Source organism: Sapajus apella, unplaced genomic scaffold, assembly GCF_009761245.1.
Source record: "Sapajus apella isolate SASKATOON/1434 unplaced genomic scaffold, GSC_monkey_1.0 scaffold44, whole genome shotgun sequence".
NCBI lineage: Eukaryota > Metazoa > Chordata > Mammalia > Primates > Cebidae > Sapajus > Sapajus apella.
In genome coordinates, this window is record NW_022436984.1 from 10,159,028 (window position 1) to 10,180,792 (window position 21,765).

The window sequence follows — 21,765 nt, forward strand, 5'->3', positions numbered from 1 at the left end:
CCCCACTCCCCACCAAGAGCCAGCTTCCTTTTGCCATCCTCAACAGATCAACCCACATCCACTGACAAGTGGAGGAGGCTTTACAGTCAGGCAGAGATGAAGAAAGCAAGGCTGCAGATGTGGCCTCTCCCCATTCAGAGATGTCTGTCCTCAAGGGATTTTTGGCATTTTGGAAACACAGCACAAGCCTCTTATAACTAGTAAATGTTTCCAGATGGATACTGGCTCTTTCTACCTCATGGACAAGGAGTTATGGTTGGGTGCTCCTCCATGCAGCATTGTACATCATACAAACACCAACATTACATAAATCCTGCATGCCCACTAGGGCAGATTTTTTTTCCAAGCGAGTGGCTCAAGTAAGCCTCTAGAGGACTTATTAAAAATGATGAATGCAAAAATAATTTTTAAGCCTTCCATGTCTCCCTGTTGCCTAAAGGATAAATTCCACATTCTTTAGGCATGACATGCAAGGCTGACATGGCCCCCTGATCCTTTTCGGACAGTCTGATTGCTCTCCCAGCCTGGCTGAGCAACTCCCAGTTCCTGAAGCTCCTCTGTCCCTGTGTCCTATCCTTTCCTGTTCACTCATTCATTGTTTTCCAACCTGCCAATTAAATAAATTCAAGCCCCTTCCAATCCCCGCACCCCAGGACTGTGTGCCCATCTGCCCTTTTCCCATCACTGCACCCCCAGTAGCAAAGGTTCTCAATGCTGTCTGCACAGTAGAGTCACTTGGAAAGCTTTAAAACAGTATCGGGCCAGGTGAAGTGGCTCATGCCTGTAATCCCAGCACTTTGGGAGGCTGAGGCGAACAGATCACCTGAAGTCAGAAGTTTGAGATAAGCATGGCCAACATGGCAAAACCTCATCTGTACTAAAAATAGAAAAATTAGCCAGGTATGGTAGCGGACACCTGTAATCTCAGCTACTTGGGAAGCTGAGGCAGGAGAATTGCTTGAACCTGGGAGGTGGAGGCTGCAGTGAGCCAAGATTGCATCACTGCACTCCAGCCTGGGTGACAGAGCGAGATTCCATCTCAAACAAACAAACAAATAAATAAAACAATATAGATGCCAACTCAGATCATTAAATTAGAGTGAAGATGGAGCAAGTGCACAGACTATGAAACAGCTATGGCCAGGGAAGAAATGCAGAGCTTCTGGACTTGGAATGCCTGGTGTGAACCCAGCTCCTCTTCTTTCTAGCCCATAACCTCTGCATGCTTCCAATTCGTTACCTCTAAAATGAAGGCAAGAAATAGTCTCTACCTCCTGTGGTTGTTGTGAAGATTAAATGAATTAATATATTACTGACACTTAGTATATGCTCAGTAAATGTTAGTTATGATGCCCAACTCCCACAAGAAGACTCAAAGTAACTTGATGCCAGGATCTGCATCTTGTTTCTCTCTGCCTGGCACATAGTACACTCACTTTTTTTGAATGATTAATGGATGCATGAAAGAAGATGAATTTTGGGTTTAGGAAATCAAGGTGATTTATATAGAAGAGGTAACTCAGGAGCTGAAGCTTGAAAGATGGATAGGTTTGTGGTGAGGGCTGGTAAAGTAGTCCAGATAGAACAATAATGTGAATGTAAGCCAAGGTACTGGCATGCAGAGTGTGGAGAGAAGACCAAAGCCCAGGTGTGCTGGAGTCAAAGGAGAGGATTACTCAGGAGAATTACAGTGAGATGGTGTTGAAAGGGAAGGCAGGCCATTTCATGAAGAGTTTGTAATGCCTCACTAAGGAATTTGAGCTTTATTCTGTAGAGAATGAGTGGACTACGAAGAAAAATTCTGAACAGATGAATGCACATTCAGACCTGTGCTTTAGGAAGCTGATCATTTCCAATTGAAAGAAAGAGGGACCTGGAGCAAGGAGCAAGAGAGAGTAGGAGATTGCTGCAGCTTCCCATTTTATATCAACATTGTCTGCATATGTTAAGTCTTCCTAACACACCACATATTAGGAAGCTTTGTGGACTCTATCTGGTTTATGTTAATTGAATCACTGCTACATTTGGTGGTGGAAGTCATAACAACAATACCTCTTAAGTGTCTCTTTCAATTTCAAGAGTTTTTTTATTTTGTTTTTATATTTTACTAATATTGGATTTATTAACATATATGCACAGGGTAAAGATTTAAATAGAACAAAATGGTAAGACTCCTTCTCCTCTCTGATCATCACCACTTACCCAGTTTTTTTTTTCCTTGACACAACCACTGATATTGGGTCCTTTCACTCTCTAGGCATGAAGAATATATATATTTAAAGTACAGAGTCTGATAAGCTCTGGCATATGAATACCGTGAAATCATGACCACATCAAGATAATGAACATATCCATCCCCAAATTCTTCATGTGTTCCTTTGTCTTCTTTTACTTCTGTTCTTATCTCTCCAGGACTCTCCACTCCTACTCCCCAGGCTCCTGGATACCACTGATGTGCTCTTTGTTACTTCTAGATGGAATGTTAATTATATGAATGTAAAATTGAACAGAACGTACTCTTTTCTGTCTGGCTGCTTTCACTTAACATAATTATTTTGAGATTCAATCATGCTGTTTTATGTATCAATAGTTCATTCCTTTTTATTGCTGAGTAGTATTTCATTGTATGGATAAACCACAATGTGTTTATCCATTTATCTGTTGATAGATTTTGCATCACTCCCAGTTTGGAGCTACGAGAAATAAAGCTGTTAAAAATGTACACGCAGAAGTCATTGTATGGACATACACTTTCATTCCTCTTGGAAAAATGCCTAGGAGTGGAATGGTTGCAATATACAGTGGGAATATATTTAGCTTTTTAACTTTTCAAGATACAACCAAACTATTTTCCAAAGTAGTTGTACCATTTTACATTCCTGTTAGCAATAATTCCAGTCCTCCACATCCTCACCAACACTTCATAGTATGAGTCTTTTTAATTTTAGTCATTCTTTCTCCAAGTTGCTTTTGCATGCATTGTTACATTCAATTCCCAATGAACTTGCTTTAATCTTTACACTTCCTGGTCACTAGTGCTGTACATTATTAAGTGTCTTTTCCTGCTTCTTCTTGCTGTGGTCTTTGCTTTCCCTGTTTAGATTACTCTTCTCTTTCTTTGCCTTTTTACTCTTCCTCCACCTTTGGCAAAGTACATTCTTCTCATACATCTTTAACTGAGGAGTAAATTGCCCCTTATCTGCAAATCTCAAGCATTTTGATGCAGAGATTTAAGAAAAGTCCATTTTGCTTTTTCAATCTTAACAAGGTGCAATCTGCAGATCATCTTATACACAAGGGGTGGAAAGAGGGGTACAGGATCAGGAGCCATGAACCCCAGGCTTGACTTTGGATATGTGACCTTGGATAGGTCACTTACCCACTGCAGACCTCAGTTTTCTTATCTTTAAAGTGGGAATTATGCATACTCCACATTTCACACAAGCTTACTGTGAAGAACAAGTTTTTATTTACTCATTTTCTCAACAAACATGTATTGTTGTGCCCACCACAAACACTATTCCAGGCTCAAGAAACTGAATAGTGAACAAAATAGACAACTCTAGCACAGGACGTTGCTTTATTTAAAACACTGTGAAAAACTATATAAATAGAAAGCTATATTATTATTTATTACCAATTTGCTCTCTGCTAACTCTGGGCAGAAAGAGATCTTATTAAATTTTCTGTGCTAATCTACTTACACTAATGTATACTCTTCCTTCACAACTAGGCTTCGTTTGCCTCAGCAGAAGTACATATTTGGGATTCTTTATTATATCTCATGGCACAATCCATAAATTTGTGAATCAGTGGTGAGAAAGAAGCTTCAATTATTCTAAGAAACTAGAATGATTCTGGTCAGCTTCCATTATTAATAGGCCAACACTTGGGTGAGATCTTTCCAGGGATTACAGCATCTCCTGGATTCCCAGTGGTTTTTATCCATTCATTCCAGCTTCTGAAGGTCATGTCCATCATGACTCTAAAGTTGTAGAACAGATCTGAGAGCACTTTGCTCTGCTCTCCACCTTCCCTTTGGGTTTTTTGATTACCAATATCAATAATATCAATACTGCTCTATTAATTTTTATTGAGATCTAATTCACATACCATAAAATATGCCATTTAAAGTGTATAAGGGATTCTGCTAGCCGTGGTGGCTCACACCTGTAATCCCAGCACTTTGGGAGGCCGAGGTGAATGGATCATGAGGTCAAGTTTCAAAACCAGTCTGGCCAAGATAATGAAACCCCATCACTACTAAAAATACAAAAATTAGCCAGGTGTGGTGGCGGGCACCTGTAATCCCAGCTACTCAGGTGGCTGAGGCAGAGAATTGCTTGAACTCAAGATGCAGAGGTTGCAGTGAGCTGAGATCACACCACTGCACTCCAGCCTGGGCAACAGAGCAAGATTCCATCTCAAAAAATAGATAAATAAATAAACAAACATAAAGCATATAATTCAGTAGTTTCTAATATATTCATAAGATAGTCGTCCATTTGTTTTTGTTTTGTTTTTTCCTTTTTAAATTTCCTAGGGAAAATGGAGAGCCCTCATTACTTACACGTTGATTCAACACATATTTACTGAACACCTAAAAAATCAAATAAAAATCCCTGCCCTTGTGGAGCTTGCATTATCGTGGGGAACACTATAAAAAAATAAAATAAAATAAATAACATATAAAGTATATCAGAAAGTGGTAAGTCAAAGGAGAAAAAGACAGTAGGAAAGGGATAGGATACATCCATTGGTGGTGGGTGAGGTAGGAGGGGGACTGTGATTTTAAATTGGATGATTAGGGAATGTCTCATAAGAGGTAACATTTAAGCAAAGATTTGAAAGAAATGAGGGAGTAAGTCGTGTGCTTATCTGGAGGAATGTCCTCCAGCCAGAGGAAAAAGTAGTACAATAGTCCAGAGACCCTGAGGTAACAGGTGTTCCAGAAACAGCCAAGAGGCCAGTGTGGCTGAAGATTACTAATTGAGGAACAGTGAGAAATTTGATCAGAAGGGTCACTGGGGGCCAAATCAAGTAGGGTCTTTTTTTTTTTTTTTTTTTTTGAGACGGAGTTTCACTCATGTTACCCAGGCTGGAGTGCAATGGCGCGATCTCGGCTCACCGCAACCTCCGCCTCCTGGGTTCAGGCAATTCTCCTGCCTCAGCCTCCTGAGTAGCTGGGATTACAGGCACGCGCCACCATGCCCAGCTAATTTTTTGTATTTTTAGTAGAGACGGGGTTTCACCGTGTTGACCAGGATGGTCTCGATCTCTTGACCTCGTGATCCACCCGCCTCGGCCTCCCAAAGTGCTGGGATTACAGGCTTGAGCCACCGCGCCCGGCCTCAAGTAGGGTCTTAAGCTACTTGTAAAGACTTCTGCTTTTCTTCTGAGTAAGAGGGGGAGCCACTGTAGAGGGTCAGCTGAGAAATACCAAGAACTGATTTACTTTGAATAGGATCATGCTCGATGCTCTGTGGACTGCAGAAGACAAAGGAAGAAGGGAACAGCCTAGTTATGAGGCTAATTGTAATAATCTACGTGGCACAGGGCAGAGCCTGGCACAAATGGCAATGGTAAAGATGCTGAGAAATGGTCAGTTTCTGGATAGACTATGAATGTAGCGCAACAGGGTTGGCTGGTGGAGAGCATGTGGAGTGTATGAGAAAAAGAAAGAGAAGTCAAGGATAACTCAGATGAAATCTGCAATGTTGAGTGGTAACAGCCAATTAATGGGCTGAATAGGTGGGTCCAATAGGGCACCTTGGCATACTGCACTTATCCAATAGGAAAGTTAAACACTGAGGCTTAAAGATATTGTTCTGGAGTTTCTCAAAATAATAAAAAACAAAAAAAAGTACCAGTTATCACATTATTTCCAAAATATAATCTGGCTATTTAAATATCAAATTGCCAAACAGGTTGTATATATGATTTTGTTTTTATTTTGAAGCTAAAGACAGCCAACTACCTTAATTGTGAAATGTAACACATTGCAATTGTTGGAAATTAACAAAGTGATCAATTCTGTTTGGGGTTACTCTTGCTGCCTAATTTAATTGTTTGTAATAAAGCTTTCATATACTAAACAACTTTAAGTTAACTGCATTGAGTACTTGTTTACTATCTCAACCCATAATCTAATAATTGCTTTTTATTTAAAAAGATGCATAGCAGTCTATCAAATATTGGATATAAGCTTATACTGGGTCTAGCTAGTACCAGATTGTGCTTATCTCTTTCTAGATCTCCATTCAGTGATGTCACTTTGGTGGCTTCAAAATCAGCCATGGTAGGAGGATTTGCTACCACAGAAATTGACAAGCTCTGCAAATCAGGGCTTTTATTTCTATCTTTTTTTTAAACCAGTACATCACTGAACGTAGCAGAGGGTAGAGTTATGACTGCCAGCTTTAGGCCACACAACAGTGGCACTGGAGAGAGGGGGGATATGGTGGAAGCTGTCTGCCCAGAGGGAAGGAGTGTTTTACTACCACTGACATTATTTAAAATTGCTAGCTCATACCGATAATAAAAAGTAGACCAACTTTAAGTCTTTCAGTTCCCTACAAACTTATCCCTTATTGCCTGTACCCAGGACAGATTCCTCCCACCCACTTTTACCTCCATTCTAATCCTATTCACCACCTTGCACCACAGTTATGACATTTAACTTCTCTAAGTCTTAGTTTCCTCATCTGTTCAATGAAGATCATAAAACTTCCCAAGCTGACTTATTGTGTGGATTCAAAATAATACAGAATGCACAGAATATACTCAATTAATAGTAGTATGAGTAAACCTCTGACCGTTTCCTCACAGTCTTAAGAGAAGGACGGGAAAGGATAGATCGCCAGCATTTTCATATCTATTGCACTCTCCATGTCTGGGTCTCTGCTGCGCTGTTCCCCCCAACTTGGAGCCACTTCTCTCCTATTTCTGAATGTTCAAAGTCTGTTCATTCTTCAAAGTTGACCCAGTTGCCACCATCTCTATGAGGCTTTCTCTTTTCCCATGGTATAATCTCTCTCCTTCTAAAATTTCTGGCCCTTGGGGAATCTCCGGCATTACCCCACCTACTGGATTAGAACCTGTACTTTAACAACAGCCCCAGAGGATGAATAGACACAATAAAATTTAAGAAGCCCAACTCAAAACCACTGGTTCTCAAACTTGGAATTACTTGAGAAGTGGTTAAAAATTTAATAACTAGACCCCAATCCAATAGAGTCTTATTCAATTGATCTGGAGTACAGCCTTGGCATCAGGATTTTTTTAACTCCCAGGCGATACTATTAAATAATATGCAGCAAAGTTTGAGAATCACTGCTCTGTAAATTTCCCCTTACACTCTCTTTTGAGGACTTAACACTCTCTTATACAATTAAACATGATTATTTGTGTCCACTTGTGTTTTTCCACCTATATTAAACTGTAAGCCTTTAAAGAGTGAGAACTGTTTTTTAATTCAATGATTAGCGCTTTCTAACAAAATGTAGCCATATAATAGGAGTTTAATAAATATTTATTGAATGAATAATGAAGTATTAATCATTGCAATTTAAATATGTTTTCTGAATGCCATAAATGTGGTTTTCATCCTAATTAGAAGACTACTTGGACATATTCTCAAAATTGTAGAGTTATTTCCTCTTCAGTTCTAAGTAAACATTAAATATTTGAAGAACTGGAGGCTGGTGGCCACAATGGGTTTTCTAACTGAGAATGGCATCTCCGGGTACCAGCATGGCCAGCCACTGCCATCTCTATGTGCTGCTTATCGAAATCTGTAGCCTGGAATCCTGACTCCAGAGGGCAATGCAAAGTGATACAGCCCATCCCCACACGCTTTGTGCATCCAAATCAGAACCCCCGGCTGAAATATGATGATGTTATTGTTTCTTTCTCTCCAGGGTGTCATTCTGATATTTATGAGGACTGTTGTTCTCACTATGAAGGCATCTGTTATTGAAATGTTCCTTGGTGAGTACTTTTATATGTGTATCTGGATACCCTTTTAATATTTTCCTAAGGTCCAAAGAATCCAGCCAAGAAAAGTTTTAAACCAAGACAGGGCGTATAAACAATACAGTGTATCTTTTTATAGTAAACATTTTGAAGAGTTTTTTTTTTTTTTTTTAAGACGGAGTTTCGCTCTTGTTACCCAGGCTGGAGTGCAATGGCGCGATCTCGGCTCCCCACAACCTCCGCCTCCTGGGTTCAGGCAATTCTCCTGCCTCAGCCTCCTGAGTAGCTGAGATTACAGGCACACGCCACCGTGCCCAGGTAATTTTTTTTTTGTATTTTTAGTAGAGACAGGGTTTCACCATGTTGACCAGGATGGTCTCGATGTCTTGACCTCGTGATCCACCTGCCTCGGCCTCCCAAAGTACTGGGATTACAGGCGTGAGCCACCGCCCCCGGCCTGAAGAGATGTTTTAAGTAAGAATGTTAAGCAAAGATCAAACTCAGGATGCACATGTGTATGTTTTTATGCAAAGCAAATACTGTGTATGTATTACATATATGTCTCTATATACTACATATTACGCACACACCCCTATCTTTTGTGTATTCCTCAGCAATTAGCACGTATTTCAGATACAGCATATTTGCAGATTCTAAATTTAAGGATATTCATGTTTGTTAATTTCGCAAAAAAAAAAAAATAGCTTTACCTGTAGCATTGGCAACTCACAATTTTTAGAGGTGATTCTTTTTTTTTTTTTTTTTTTTTTTCTCTTTTTTTTCTTTTTTTTTTTTGAGACGGAGTCTTGCTCTGTCACCCAGGCTGACGTGCAGTGGCACAGTCTTGGCTCACTGCAACCTCCGCCTCCCAGGTTCAAGCAATTCTTCTGCCTCAGCCTCCAGAGTAGCTAGGGCTACAGGCATACGCCACCATGCTCAGCTGACTTTTGTTATTTTTAGTAGAGGCAGGCTTTCACCATATTGGCCAAGCTGCTCTCAAACACCTGATCTTGTGATCCACCTGCCTCGGCCTCCCAAAGTGCTAGAATTACAGGCATGGGCCACTGTACCCGGCCTAGAGATAATTCTTTTTTAAAGAATCCATTAACGCCAGAGAATGCAATATTGGATAGGCCCTTCAGGAGGAGCAGGTCAACTAAAAGCAGGAAAGTGCTGAAGGGTTTAGGACCGAGCCCAAGGGTAATCTTCCATTAAGCTTGGCCCCACTGCGCCACGCCCTTGTCAGGTAGAGTGATCCTATGGATCCTTGTGAAACCACTGCCAGGAAGGAGCACAGAGGCCTTTCTCGCAGTCTGTTAGTTTGCCAGGGCTGCTGTAACAAAACATTACAATCTGGGTGGCTTAGAACAACGAAACCTATACTCTCCACCTTCTGGAGACCAGAAGTCCAAAATCAGTGTCAGGAGGGTGGGTTCTTTGAGGGGCAGCAAGGGAGGAATGTGTTCCATGTCTCTCTCCTAGCTTCTGGTGGTTTGCTGGGCAATTTTTGGTGTTCTTTGGCCTACAGATGTATAACCCTGATTGCTGCCTTCATCCTCACATGGCATTCTCCCTGTATTTGTGTCTGTCTGCACATTTTCCCTGTTTATAATGACATCAGTCATATTGGATTAGAGGCACACCCTACTCCAGTATGAGCTCATCCTAACTTAACTATATCTGCCATGAGCCTATTTCCAAATAAGGTCACATTCTATGATACAGGGGCTTAGGACTTCAACATATAAATTTGGGGGTACATAATTCAACCCATAATATAGTCAGAGTGTTCAAGGTCTGTTCAGAGGAAGTATACCCGGCAGAATAGGGGACTGGAGGAGAAGAAGGTAATACAGATGGGAAGACAAGGGGGCTCCAGGCATGGTGGAAGGTGTACTGGACCAGGAGTCAAAGGGAGGTGTGGGTTCTAGTCCTGACTCCACCATCAACTTGCCAATTTTGGCAAGTCACTCATCTTCTCAGAGCTTCCTCCAAATTTCTGTGTTTGAGCTATTAATCACCCAATCCATGTAACATGGCGCCAGAGACCTAGGGGCAGCTCTGTCAAAGTTCCTTGTCTCTCAGGTAGGCTACTCTCCCCTAGAGCCAAAGATAAGGCCACAAACAATGCTCTCTCTTCACTTTGGATAGGTGATAAAAGGCACTCTCAGGAACCAGTGGCACTATTTCCTGGCTCCTGTCAGATGGCCATGAGAAGCCCTGAGGAACTTCTAGGTACCTGGACCAGCAGGCCTCCCCCAACTATTGCTGTTGTCCTCAGAGACTGGGCAATGTCCAAGGGTCAAGCATCCCAACACTGCCCCTGCAAGTGCTCTATATGCCTGGCTTGCTTTAGCAAACAAAAATTTGGCTAGTACACGGGGAACAGTCACCTTGAAAACACAAGGTCCTTCATTTCCACCTTGCCCCTTTGGGAGGCTACCTCTCTTTTCATTCTAACATACAAGTTGGTAGGTTTCTTTTTTTTTTTTTAATTGTACTTTAGGTTCTGGGGTACATGTGCAGATCATGCAGGACTGTTGCATAGGTACACATATGGCAATGTGGTTTGCTGCCTCCATCCCCCCGTCATCTACATCTGACATTTCTCCCCATGTTATCCCTCCCCAACCTCCCCACTCCCCTGCTGTCCCTCCCTTGGCCCCCCCACAGCAGACCCCAGTGTGTGATGCTCCCCTCCCTGAATGGTTTTGCCTAGGTTTTCTTCTAGGGTTTTTATGGTGTTAGGTCTTATGCTTAAGTCTTTAATCCATCTGGAGTTAATTTTAGTGTAAGATGTCATGAAGGGGTCTAGTTTCTGCTTTCTGCACACTGCTAGCCAGTTTTCCCAGCACCATTTATTAAACAGGGAATCCTTTCCCCACTGCTTGTTTTTGTCAGGTTTGTCAAAAATCAGATGGTTGCAGATGTGTGGCATTGTCTCCAGGGCCTCTGTTCTGTTCCATTGGTCTATATCTCTGTTTTGGTACCAATACCATGCTGTTTTGATTACTGTAGCCTTGTAGTATAGTTTGAAATCAGGTAGCATGATGCCTCCTGCTTTGTTCTTTTTGCTTAGGATTGTCTTGGCTATGCAGGCTCTCTTTTGGTTCCATATGAAGTTTAGGGTGGTTTTTTCCAGTTCTGTGAAGAAGGTCATTGGTAGCTTGTTGGGTATAGCACTGAATCTATAAATTACTTTGGGCAGCATGGCCATTTTCACAATATTGATTCTTCCTAACCATGAGCATGGAATGTTTCTCCATCTCTTTGTGTCCTCTGTTTTTTCCTTGAGCAGTGGTTTATAGCTCTCCTTGAAGAAGTCCTTTACATCCCTTGTAGTTGTATTCCTAGGTATTTTATTCTCTTTGTAGCAATTGTGAATGGGAGTTTGCTCATGATTTGGCTCTCTGTTAGTCTGTTATTGGTGTATAGAAATGCTTGTGATTTCTGCACATTGATTTTGTAACCTGAGACTTTGCTGAAGTTGCTTATCACTTTTAGGAGATTTTGGGTTGAGATGATAGGGTCTTCTAAATATACAATCATGTCATCTGCAAATAGAGACAATCTGACTTCCTCTTTTCCTAATTGGATACCATTTCTTTTTTCTTGCCTAATTGCTCTGGCTAGAACTTCCAATACCATATTGAATAGGAGTGGTGAGAGAGGGCATCCTTGTCTAGTGCCAGATTTCAAAGGGAATGCTTCCAGTTTTTGCCCATTCAGTATGATATTGGCTGTAGGTTTGTTGTAAATAGCTTTTACTGTTTTGAGATATGTTCCTTCTATACCTAGTTTATTGAGAGTTTTTAGCATAAAACACTGTTGAATTTTGTCTAAGGCCTTCTCTGCATCTATTGAGATAATCATGTGGTTTTTGTCTTTGGTTCTGTTTATGCGGTGGATTACATTTATAGACTTGCATATGTTGAACCAGCCTTGCATCCCTGGAATGAAGCTTACTTGATCATGATGGATAAGCTTTTTGATGTGCTGGTGCAATCGGTTTGCCAGTATTTTATTGAAGATTTTTGCATCTATGTTCATCATGGATATTGGCCTGAAGTTTTCTTTTCTTGTTGCGTCTCTGCCAGGATTTGGTATCACGATGATGTTGGTCTCATAAAATGATTTGGGAAGGATTCCCTCTTTTTGGATTGTTTGGAATACTGAAGGTATGGTACCAGCTCCTCTTTGTATGTCTGGTAGAATTTGGCTGTGAACGCATCTGGCCCTGGACTTTTTTTGGTTGGTAGGCTATTAATTGCTGCCTCAACTTCAGCCCTTGTTATGGGTCTATTCAAGGTTTCAGCTTCTTCCTGGTTTAGGCTTGGGAGGGTGCAAATGTCCAGGAACTTATCCATTTCTTCCAGGTTTACTGGTTTACGCGCATAGAGTTGTTTGTAGTAATCACTGATTGTAGTTTGTATTTCTGCGGAATCAATGGTTATATCCCCTTTATTGTTTTTTATTGCATCTATTTGGTTCTTCTCCCTTTTCCTTTTTATTAATGTGTCTAGCGGTCTATTTTGTTGATCTTTTCAAAAAACCAGCTCCTGGATTTATTGATTTTTTTGAAGGGTTTTTTGTGTCTCTATCTCCTTCAGTTCTGCTCTGATGTTAGTTATTTCTTGTCTTTTGCTAGCTTTGGAGTTTTTTTGGTCTTGCTCCTCTAGCTCTTTCAATTTTGACAATAGGGCATCGATTTTAGATCTTTCCTCGCTTCTCATGTGGGCATTTATTGCTATAAATTTCCCTCTAGACATGGCTTTAAATGTGTCCCAGAGATTCTGGTACATTGTGTCTTCGTTCTCAATGGTTTCAAGGAACATCTTTTTTTCTGCCTTCATTCCATCGTTTATCCAATCAACATTCAGGAGCCAGTTGTTCAGTTTCCATGAAGCTATGCGGTTCTGAGTTAGTTTCTAAATTCTGAGTTCTAATTTGATTGCCCTGTGGTCTGAGAGACTATTTGTAATGATCTCCATTCTTTTGCATTTGCTAAGGAGTGATTTACTTCCAATTATGTAGTTGATTTTAGAGTAGGTGCAATGTGACGCTAAGAAGAATGTATATTCTGTGGATTTGTGGTGAAGATTTCTGTAGATGTCTATTAGGTCCACTTGGTCCAGATCTGAGTTCAAGTCCTGGATATCCTTGTTAATTTTCTGTCTCATTGATCTGTCTAACATTGACAGTGGAATGTTAAAGTCTCCCACTATTATTGTGTGGGAGTCTAAGTCTCTTTGCGGGTCGTTAAGAACTTGCTTTATGTACCTGGGTGCTCCTGTATTGGGTACATATATATTTAGGATCATTAGCTCTTCTTGATGCATTGATCCTTTTACCATTATTTAACACCCTTCTTTGTCTCTTTTGATCTTTGTTGGTTTAAAGTCCATCTTATCAGAGACTAGGATTGCAACTCCTGCTTTTTTTGCTCTCCATTTGCTTGATAAATCTAATCTTCCTCCATCCCTTTATTTTGAGCCTATGTGTGTCCTTGCACGTGAGATGGGCTTCCTGAATACAGCACACTGATGGGTCTTGACTTTTTATCCAATTTGCCAGTCTGTGTCTTTTGATTGGGGCATTTAGCCCATTTACTTTTTTTTTTTTTGAGACGGAGTTTCGCTCTTGTTACCCAGGCTGGAGTGCAATGGCACGATCTCGGCTCACCGCTACCTCCGCCTCCTGGGTTCAGGCAATTCTCTTGCCTCAGCCTCCTGAGTAGCTGGGATTACAGACACGCGCCACCATGCCCAGCTAATTTTTTGTATTTTTAGTAGAGACGGGGTTTCACCATGTTGACCAGGATGGTCTCGATCTCTTGACCTTGTGATCCACCCACCTCGGCCTCCCAAAGTGCTGGGATTACAGGCTTGAGCCACCGCGCCCGGCCTAGCCCATTTACATTTAAGGTTAATATTTTTATGTGTGAATTTGATCCTGCCATTTTGATGCTAGCTGGATATTTTACCCATTAGTTAACGCTTTTTTTTAAATTGTGTTGATGGTCTTTACCATTTGATATGCTTTTGGAGTGGCTGGTACTGGTTGTTCCTTTCCTTGTTTAGTGCTTCTTTCAGGAGCTCTTGTAAGGCAGGCCTAGTGGTGACAAAATCTCTCAGCAATTGCTTGTCAATAAAGGATTTTATTTCTCCTTCACTTATGAAGCTTAATTTGGGTGGATATAAAATTCTAGGTTGAAAGTTCTTTTGTTTAAGGATGTTGAATATTGGCCCCCACTCTCTTCTAGCTTGTAGAGTTTCTGCTGAGAGATCTGCTGTGAGTCTGATGGGCTTCCCTTTGTGGGTAACCCGATTTTTCTCTCTGGCAGCCCTTAGCATTTTTTCCTTCATTCCAACCCTGGTGAATCTGATGATTATGTGCCTTGGGGTTGTTCTTCTTGAGGAATATCTTTGTGGTGTTCTCTGTATTTCCTGGACTTGAATGGTGGCCTGACTTGCTAGGTTGGGGAAGTTCTTCTAGATACTATCCCAAAGAGTGTTTTCCAACTTGGATTCATTCTCTCCGTCACATTCAGGTACACCTATCAAATGTAGATTAGGTCTTTTCACATAATCCAATATTTCTTGGAGGCTTTGTTCATTTCTTTTCACTCTTTTTTCTCTATTCTTGCCTTCTCATTTTATTTCATTGAATTGTTCTTCAATCTCTGATATCCTTTCTTCTGCTTAGGTGATTCGGGCACTGAAACTTATATGTTTTGCGAAGTTCTCGTGCTGTGCTTTTCAGCTCCACCAAGTCGTTTATATTCTTCTCTAAGCTGTTTATTCTAGTTAGCATCTCATCTAACCTTTTTTCTAAGTGCCTAGTTTCTTTGCATTGGGTTAGCACATGTTCTTTTAGCTCTGAGAAGTTTATTACCCACCTTCTGAAGCCTGTTTCTGTCAACCCATCCATCTTTGATCCCTAGTTGGTGAGGAGTTGTGATCCTTTGGGGGAGGAGAGGCATTCTGGTTTTTGGTGTTTTTATCCTTTTTGCACTGGATTCTTCCCATCTTAGTGGCTTAATCTATCTGTGGTCTTTGTAGTTGGTGACTCAGATGGGGTCTCTGAGTAGACGTCCTTTTTGTTGATGATGAAGTTCTTTCTTTCTGTTTCTTAGTTTTCCTTCTAACAGTCAGGACCCTCTGCTGCAGGACTGCTGGAGGTCCACTCCAGATCCTGCTTGCCTGGGGATCACCCACAGGGGCTGCAGAACAGTTAAGGGTTACTGCCAGTTTCTTCTGCTGTTATCTTCATCCCAGAAGGTACCTGCCAGATGTCAGCCTGAGCTCTCCTTTATGAGGTGTCTCTTTTGGGTATACAGGGTTCAGGGAGCTGCTTGAGGAGACAGTCTGTCCCTTATAGGAGCTCAAGTGCTGTGCTGGAAGCTCCACTGTTCCGTACAGAGCTGCTGGGCAGGTACTTTTAAGTCTGCTGCAGCAGAACTCATAACCGCCTCTTTTCCCAGGTGTGCTGTCCTAGGAAGGTCAGCTTTATTTATAAGTTCTTGTCATGCTGCTGCCTTTTTTCATAGATGCCCTGACCCACAACAAATACAGCTAGTGCTCAACTTACGACCACGATTGGGACCGGCAGACTGGTTGTAACACGATTTGGTTGTTAGTTGAGTAGGCTATATGTACAATTGAAATGGTGCACGCAGAGATGGTAGTGCTGCCGGAAGCTGGTCCGCACTGTCGTACGCCCAGCTGGGCAACATCTACACTGCCAGACGCGGAGCAGTCGTGGCTAGCGATTATGGTCATAAGTTGCATAGGTCGTAAGTCAATCAATACCTATAGTCTAGTAACAGTCTGCCAGCAGAGGTGTTGCTGAGCTGCCGCAGGCTCTGCCCAGCTGCTGTGTAAACTGCCTAGGTATTAGCGGACTGCCTCGATAGTGGTGGTCGCCGTTCCCTCCGCGGATCTGGACCGTCCTGGGTCCAGCTGCACTTGCTGCGAAACTCTCAGTACAGAGTGTTTCAGATTGCTTGTTTTGTGGGGGTAGTACCCGCCAAGCCAGATCACCTGGCTCCCTGTCTCTGCCCCCCCTTTCAGTTGAATGGGCAACTCTGTCTCCCAGGTGTTCCAGGAACAAATTGCAATGGCCGCCCAGATTTGTGTGAGTTTCTGTATGCCAGCCCAGCCCCGGCTGAAACCGCCATGCTGAAAACTCGTGGCGCTTTTTGGTGCAGGAATCTCCTGGTCTGTGGGCAGTGAAAATTTGTTTGGAAATATGGTGGGCACTCACCTTCTGTGTTGTTCTTGCTGGGAACTGCACTCTGGAGCTGTTCCTATTTGGCCATCTTGGATCCTCCCAAGTTAGTAGGTTTCTAACAAAAGAATGGGTTGAGGGTGGGTCAAGAGGTTAAGAATAGGGTTTAGTTAAACAAATAAAACCAACCAACAAACTCTGAGGCCATTTCACCCTCTGTCATGTTACTAGCATCACAGAACCAAGAAAGGAAGATCTGGCTGTCCTTTGTCCCCTGTCTTTCTCAGCCTGCCCTTGCCCTTCTGGATTACTTATTTAGATAGCAAGAAAACAAAGTAGAAAAAGGAGATTTCTGTACCTTATCACAATAAAGGCCATGTATGACAAGGCCACAGCTAATATCATAATCAATGGTGAAAAACTAAAAGCTTTTCCTCTAAGATCAGAAATCAAACAAGGATGCCCCCTCTTGCTACTTCTGTTCAACATAGTACTGGAAGTCCTACCCAGAGCAATTATGCAAGAAAAGGAAATAAAGATATTGAAACTGAAAAAGAAGTAAAATTTTCTCTGCAGATAACATGATATTATATACAGAAAGCATTAAAGACTCTACCAAAAACCTGTTACAACTAATAAATGAATACAGTAAAGTTAGAGAATACAAAAATCAACATACAAAAGTCAGTAGCACCTCTATACACTCATAATGAACTACCTGAAAAAGAAATCAAGGAAACAATCTCATTTATATTAAACTAAAAACTACTTAGGAATAAATTTAACCACAGAGGTGAAAGATCTGTGCATTGAAAATTATAAAACATAGATGAGGCCAGGCGCAGTGGCTCACACCTATAATCCCAGCACTTTGCAAGGCCAAAGTGGGCAGATCACTTGAGCCCGGGAGTTTGAAGCCAGTTTGCGAAGCATGAAGAAATTCTGTATCTACAAAAAAAATTAAAAAATTATCCAGGTGTTGTTACATGTGACTGTAGTCCTAGCCACTTGGGAGTCTGAGGTGAGAAGATCACCTGAACTCAGGGAGATTGAGGCTACAATGAGCCATGATCATGCCACTGCACTCCAGCATGGATGACAGAGTGAGGCCCTGAGTCACACACACACACACACACACACACACACACAAAAGATGCAGAAAATTGAAATTGAAGAAGATGTATATAAATGAAAATATTCCATGTTCATGGATTGGAATAATTAATATTGTTAAAATGTCTACACTATTCAAAGCAATCTATAGAGTCTTCAATGCAATCCTCAATGTAATCCTTGTTTGAAATTCCAATGGCATTTTTCACAGAAATTTGGAACAAGAATTCTAAATTCATTTGGAAACACAAAATATTCCAAAAGGCCGAAGCAATCCTAAGCAAAAAGAACAAAGGTGGGGTATCAAATACCAAACTTCCAAATATACTACTAAGCTATAGTAATTAAAACAGCATGGTACTGGTGTAAAAACAGACATACAAACCCAGGGAACAAAATAAAGATCCCAGAAATAAACCCACACATTTATGGTCAATTGATTTTTAATGAAGGTGACAAGAACACACAATGGAGAAAGAACAGTCTCTTCAATAAGTGGTACTGGGAAAATAGTATATCCACATGCAGAAGAATTTATTTGATCCCTTAGCTAACACTGCATATGCAAAATAATTCAAAATTGGCTAAAGACTTAAATGTAAGACCTGAAGTTATAAATCTACTAGAAGAAAACATAAAAAAAAAAACTTCTTGACATTTGTCTGGGCAATGACTTTTTTGATATAACCCTAAAAGCACACCCAACAAAAGCAAAGGTAGACAAATGGTATTACACAAAAAGCTTCTGGGCTTCAGAAAGTTCTTTGTAAAGCATATATTTGATAAGGGGTTAATATCCAAAACATAAGGAACTCTAACAACTCAAGAGCAAGAAAGCAAATACCACAGTTTTTTAATGAGCAAAGGATGCGAACAGACATTTCTCAAAAGAAGACACACAACTGGTCAAAAGGCATATGAAAAAATGTTCAACATCACTAACATCAGGTAAATGCAAATTAAATCCACAATGAGATATTACCTCACACCTGTTAGAATGGCTGTTATTAAAAAACAAAAGCTAAGTATTGGCAAGGATGTAGAAGAAAGGGAGCCCTTCTAAATTGTTAGTGGGAATATAAATTAATAAAGCCATGTGGAAAACAATGAGATTCCTCTAAAACATAAAAATAAGAATTACCATATCATCCAGCAAACCCACATCTGCGTATATGTCCAAAGGAAATGAAATCACTATTGAAGAGATATCCTTACTCCCAAGCTCAATGCAGCATTATTTGCAATAGCCAAAATATGGAATCAACCTGAGTGTCTATCAGTGAATGAATGAATAAAGAAAATGTGGTGTACATATACAATGGAATAACATTCTGCCTTAAAAAAAAAAAGAAATCCTGTCATTTACAACATAAATGTACCAGAGGATGTTATACTAAGTGAAATAAACCAGGCACAGAAAGGCAAATATTGTATGATCTAATTTATATCCTGTGCCGAATCTACAAAAGCCAAACTTATGGAAGCAGAAAGTAGAACAATGGTTGCCAGAGGCTGAGGAGCTGGGGAAATAGGGAGATGCTGGTCAAGGGTACAAACTTTCAGTTACAAGACGAATGTGTTCTGGTGATCTAATGTACAGCACAGTGACTACAGCTTATAAAATTACATTGTTTACTTGTAATTTGCTAAGAGAGTAAAGTTAAAATGTACTCACCACACACATAAAAATTATCAAGTATGTGAGGTGATATGTTAATTAGCTTGATTTAATCATTTCACAATGTATACATATATCAAAACATCATAAATAGAGACAATTTTATTTGTCAGTTTTACCTCAATGAAGTTGGGGGGAATAATAAATCGCTCTATTAATGAAAAACAAGGAGGCTCGTGTTCATATAGTCCCCTCTCTAGATCCTTGCATGTCTGCCTCCCTGTCATCTGTCTCTTCTGCTCACGTGTCTCCATCCCAGGGCCATTTCCTTAAGTCCTTCAGTTCTTCCTCTGGGTGCTGTGATGGCCTCCTTGCCCCAAATCCTTACCCCTTTACCTCATTGTCTACCATACCCCTAATAATCTCTTAAAGCCCACCTCTGACTCAACTCTGTTGCTCTCCATGCAAACTCAATGTTTTCCCTTTGCCTTTAGGATGGAGCTCAAGTTTCTTGAAGTGCCTTGCTTGTAGGGACTTCCTGATATGACTCTGAACTTCCAGCCCTGAACTTCTGATTTCCCTGGGGAATGCATCATTTCTCATCTACAGGCCTTTGAATATGCCGTTCCTTTCCTGGAATGCTCTGCCTCTCACTGACATCCCCACACCCACTCCCACAAACCATGTTATTCCTCCAGGAAGCTTCCCTCCACCCCCATTAGATTGGGCCATCTTCCTGTACACTTCATTGGTGTCTTGTGTTTATTCTCACCAAAGCTGCAAGATATTGGCCTTGTCATTATTCTGGCTCTCCAAAATCTGTAAACTCACTGAGAGCGGGAGCTGTGTCACACCCATTGATGTATCTCTAGTGCTCGCCACATATCATAGGCACTCAATAAATATTTCTAAATAAACAATTGTCCTTAAGGATGATGGCTTTTTAAGGTATTGGAGCCATTTAAGGATCCCCCAAAAGCTCTCTAAATTAACGACAACTAAGTATTTAGTTAATATATTTAAGAGGTAGCATGTTTGTTTTAGTTATGTTTCAATGTATGATAGAGCAGAGTTTTATACTGCTCATTGTCATCCGAGTACTGTTTATAATCCACGTGTGTACTGGCAGGGACCAAGTGGAGTAAAGAGGCCAACACTGTAGCCAGCAAACTCGCATTCTGGTTCCAACTTCTTCCCCCAAATGACTGCAGCATTAGCCAAGGAGTTAACCCTGCGCCCTAGTTTCCTTTCTATAAAATAAAGGATGACCTCCAAAGCTCCTCCCAACTTTAAACATTCTGTGATTTGAAGCACAATTTTATGATTTACATGATTGTAGAGAATAAGCTGTCATGGCCTTGCTATGAAGCTCTGATTTATTTGATGCTAAATGTTTCACTGAGTACATAATGCTAAATTAAAGCAGCAGGGAAATTTGAACTATGTTTAAATGATCTGCTTTATAAATCGATTTTCAAGGTGGCATTGTGGATACTACATATGTTAGCAAATCTAACACAGGTCTCCAAAAAGATCTAACAGGAAGTTTATGGGCTAGAATGAGGCATGCCTATAAAAGTTCTAGGTACATAAGTATTTGATAAGTATCTACTGATTTGATCATTGATTAGATGTTCTGGTACTTCATGTCTTTTCTTGAACATACGTGGATTCTGATTATAATTCATTACTGACAAGAAAACTGGGAAACATAAGCACAAATTAATCATGCCAGTAATTTTAAAAAGGAGTTTTCATTATTATAAATTTATATTATTTCAATATGACCAGATTAAAAAATAACTGTTTTTATAATTATATCAATTATCTCTCATTTATATATGATTCTAATTATATAAATAAGGTCTATATAAAATATATCTTTTATAAATATATAAATACAAATGTAAAAGGGGAAAATACAGAAAACATAAAAGGGAAATAATAATTCCTCCATTATTAATATTTTAGCGTATCTGTTCCGGTTATTTATCTGCATATATTTTAACCTTGTCAGAATCAGTCTTAAGGTTACAGCTGAATACTTCACAGGCAATTTAATATTCTACTATACATCATTTGTTATAAATGCTTAGGATTTCCTATTGTTGGCACATTTTCAACATTTTATTATTTCCAGATCCATTAGAAATAATGCTATAATGAACATTTTTTTTTACATAAATCTTTGCCTATACTTCTGGTTATAACTTGAGATATATTCCTAGGGGTTTGTTTTCTAGGTCAAAGAATATAAAAGTTTTTAAGGCTCTTGAAATGTATTACAAAATTGCTTTCCAGAATGGCCCTGCCTGCTTACACTTCACCAACAGTGTTCAGGGAAGCCCTAATCTCAAATCCCCTGCCAGGATTAAATACAATTTTATGTTTCGTATTTACTAGCATGATATGGGAAAACATTCCCTCATTTTACTGAAGCTTGCATTTTTAACAGAGCAAGATGAAAGAAAAAGAAAGAGAGAGAGAGAGAAGAAAGAGAAAGAGGGAGGGAAGAAAGGAGAGAGAAGGAGGAAGGGAGGAAAGGAAACAAAGGGAAAGGAAGGAGAAAGTGAGGAAAAGAGAAAAAGAAAGAAAGGAGAAAGTGAGAGAGAGAAAGAGAGGAAGGAAGGAAGGAGGGAGGGAGGGAGGGAGGGAGGGAAGGAGAAAGTGAGGAAGAGAGAAAGAAAGGAAAGAAAGAAAGGAGAAAGTGAGAGAGAGAGAGGGAGGGAGGGAGGGAGGAAATGAGGAAGAGACAGAGAGACAGAAAGAAAAGAAAGGAAAGAGAGAAAGAAAAAAGCAAGAGAGAGAGGAAGGAAGGAAGGAGGGAGAAA

At 40.4% G+C, this 21,765-nt stretch overlaps 1 protein-coding gene across 4 annotated transcripts in view; it reads left to right on the plus strand.

The window, feature by feature from the left end:
* VIT (vitrin) overlaps positions 1-21,765 on the plus strand; it is a 120,447-nt gene that overhangs the window by 12,259 nt on the left and 86,423 nt on the right. For all 4 annotated transcript variants that reach the window (XM_032239301.1, XM_032239302.1, XM_032239303.1 and 1 more), the window contains exon 2: positions 7,920-7,989. In XM_032239301.1, coding sequence (XP_032095192.1) covers positions 7,938-7,989 — 52 coding nt within the window. In that variant the 5' untranslated portion in view covers positions 7,920-7,937. The remainder of the gene's footprint in view (positions 1-7,919; positions 7,990-21,765) is intronic.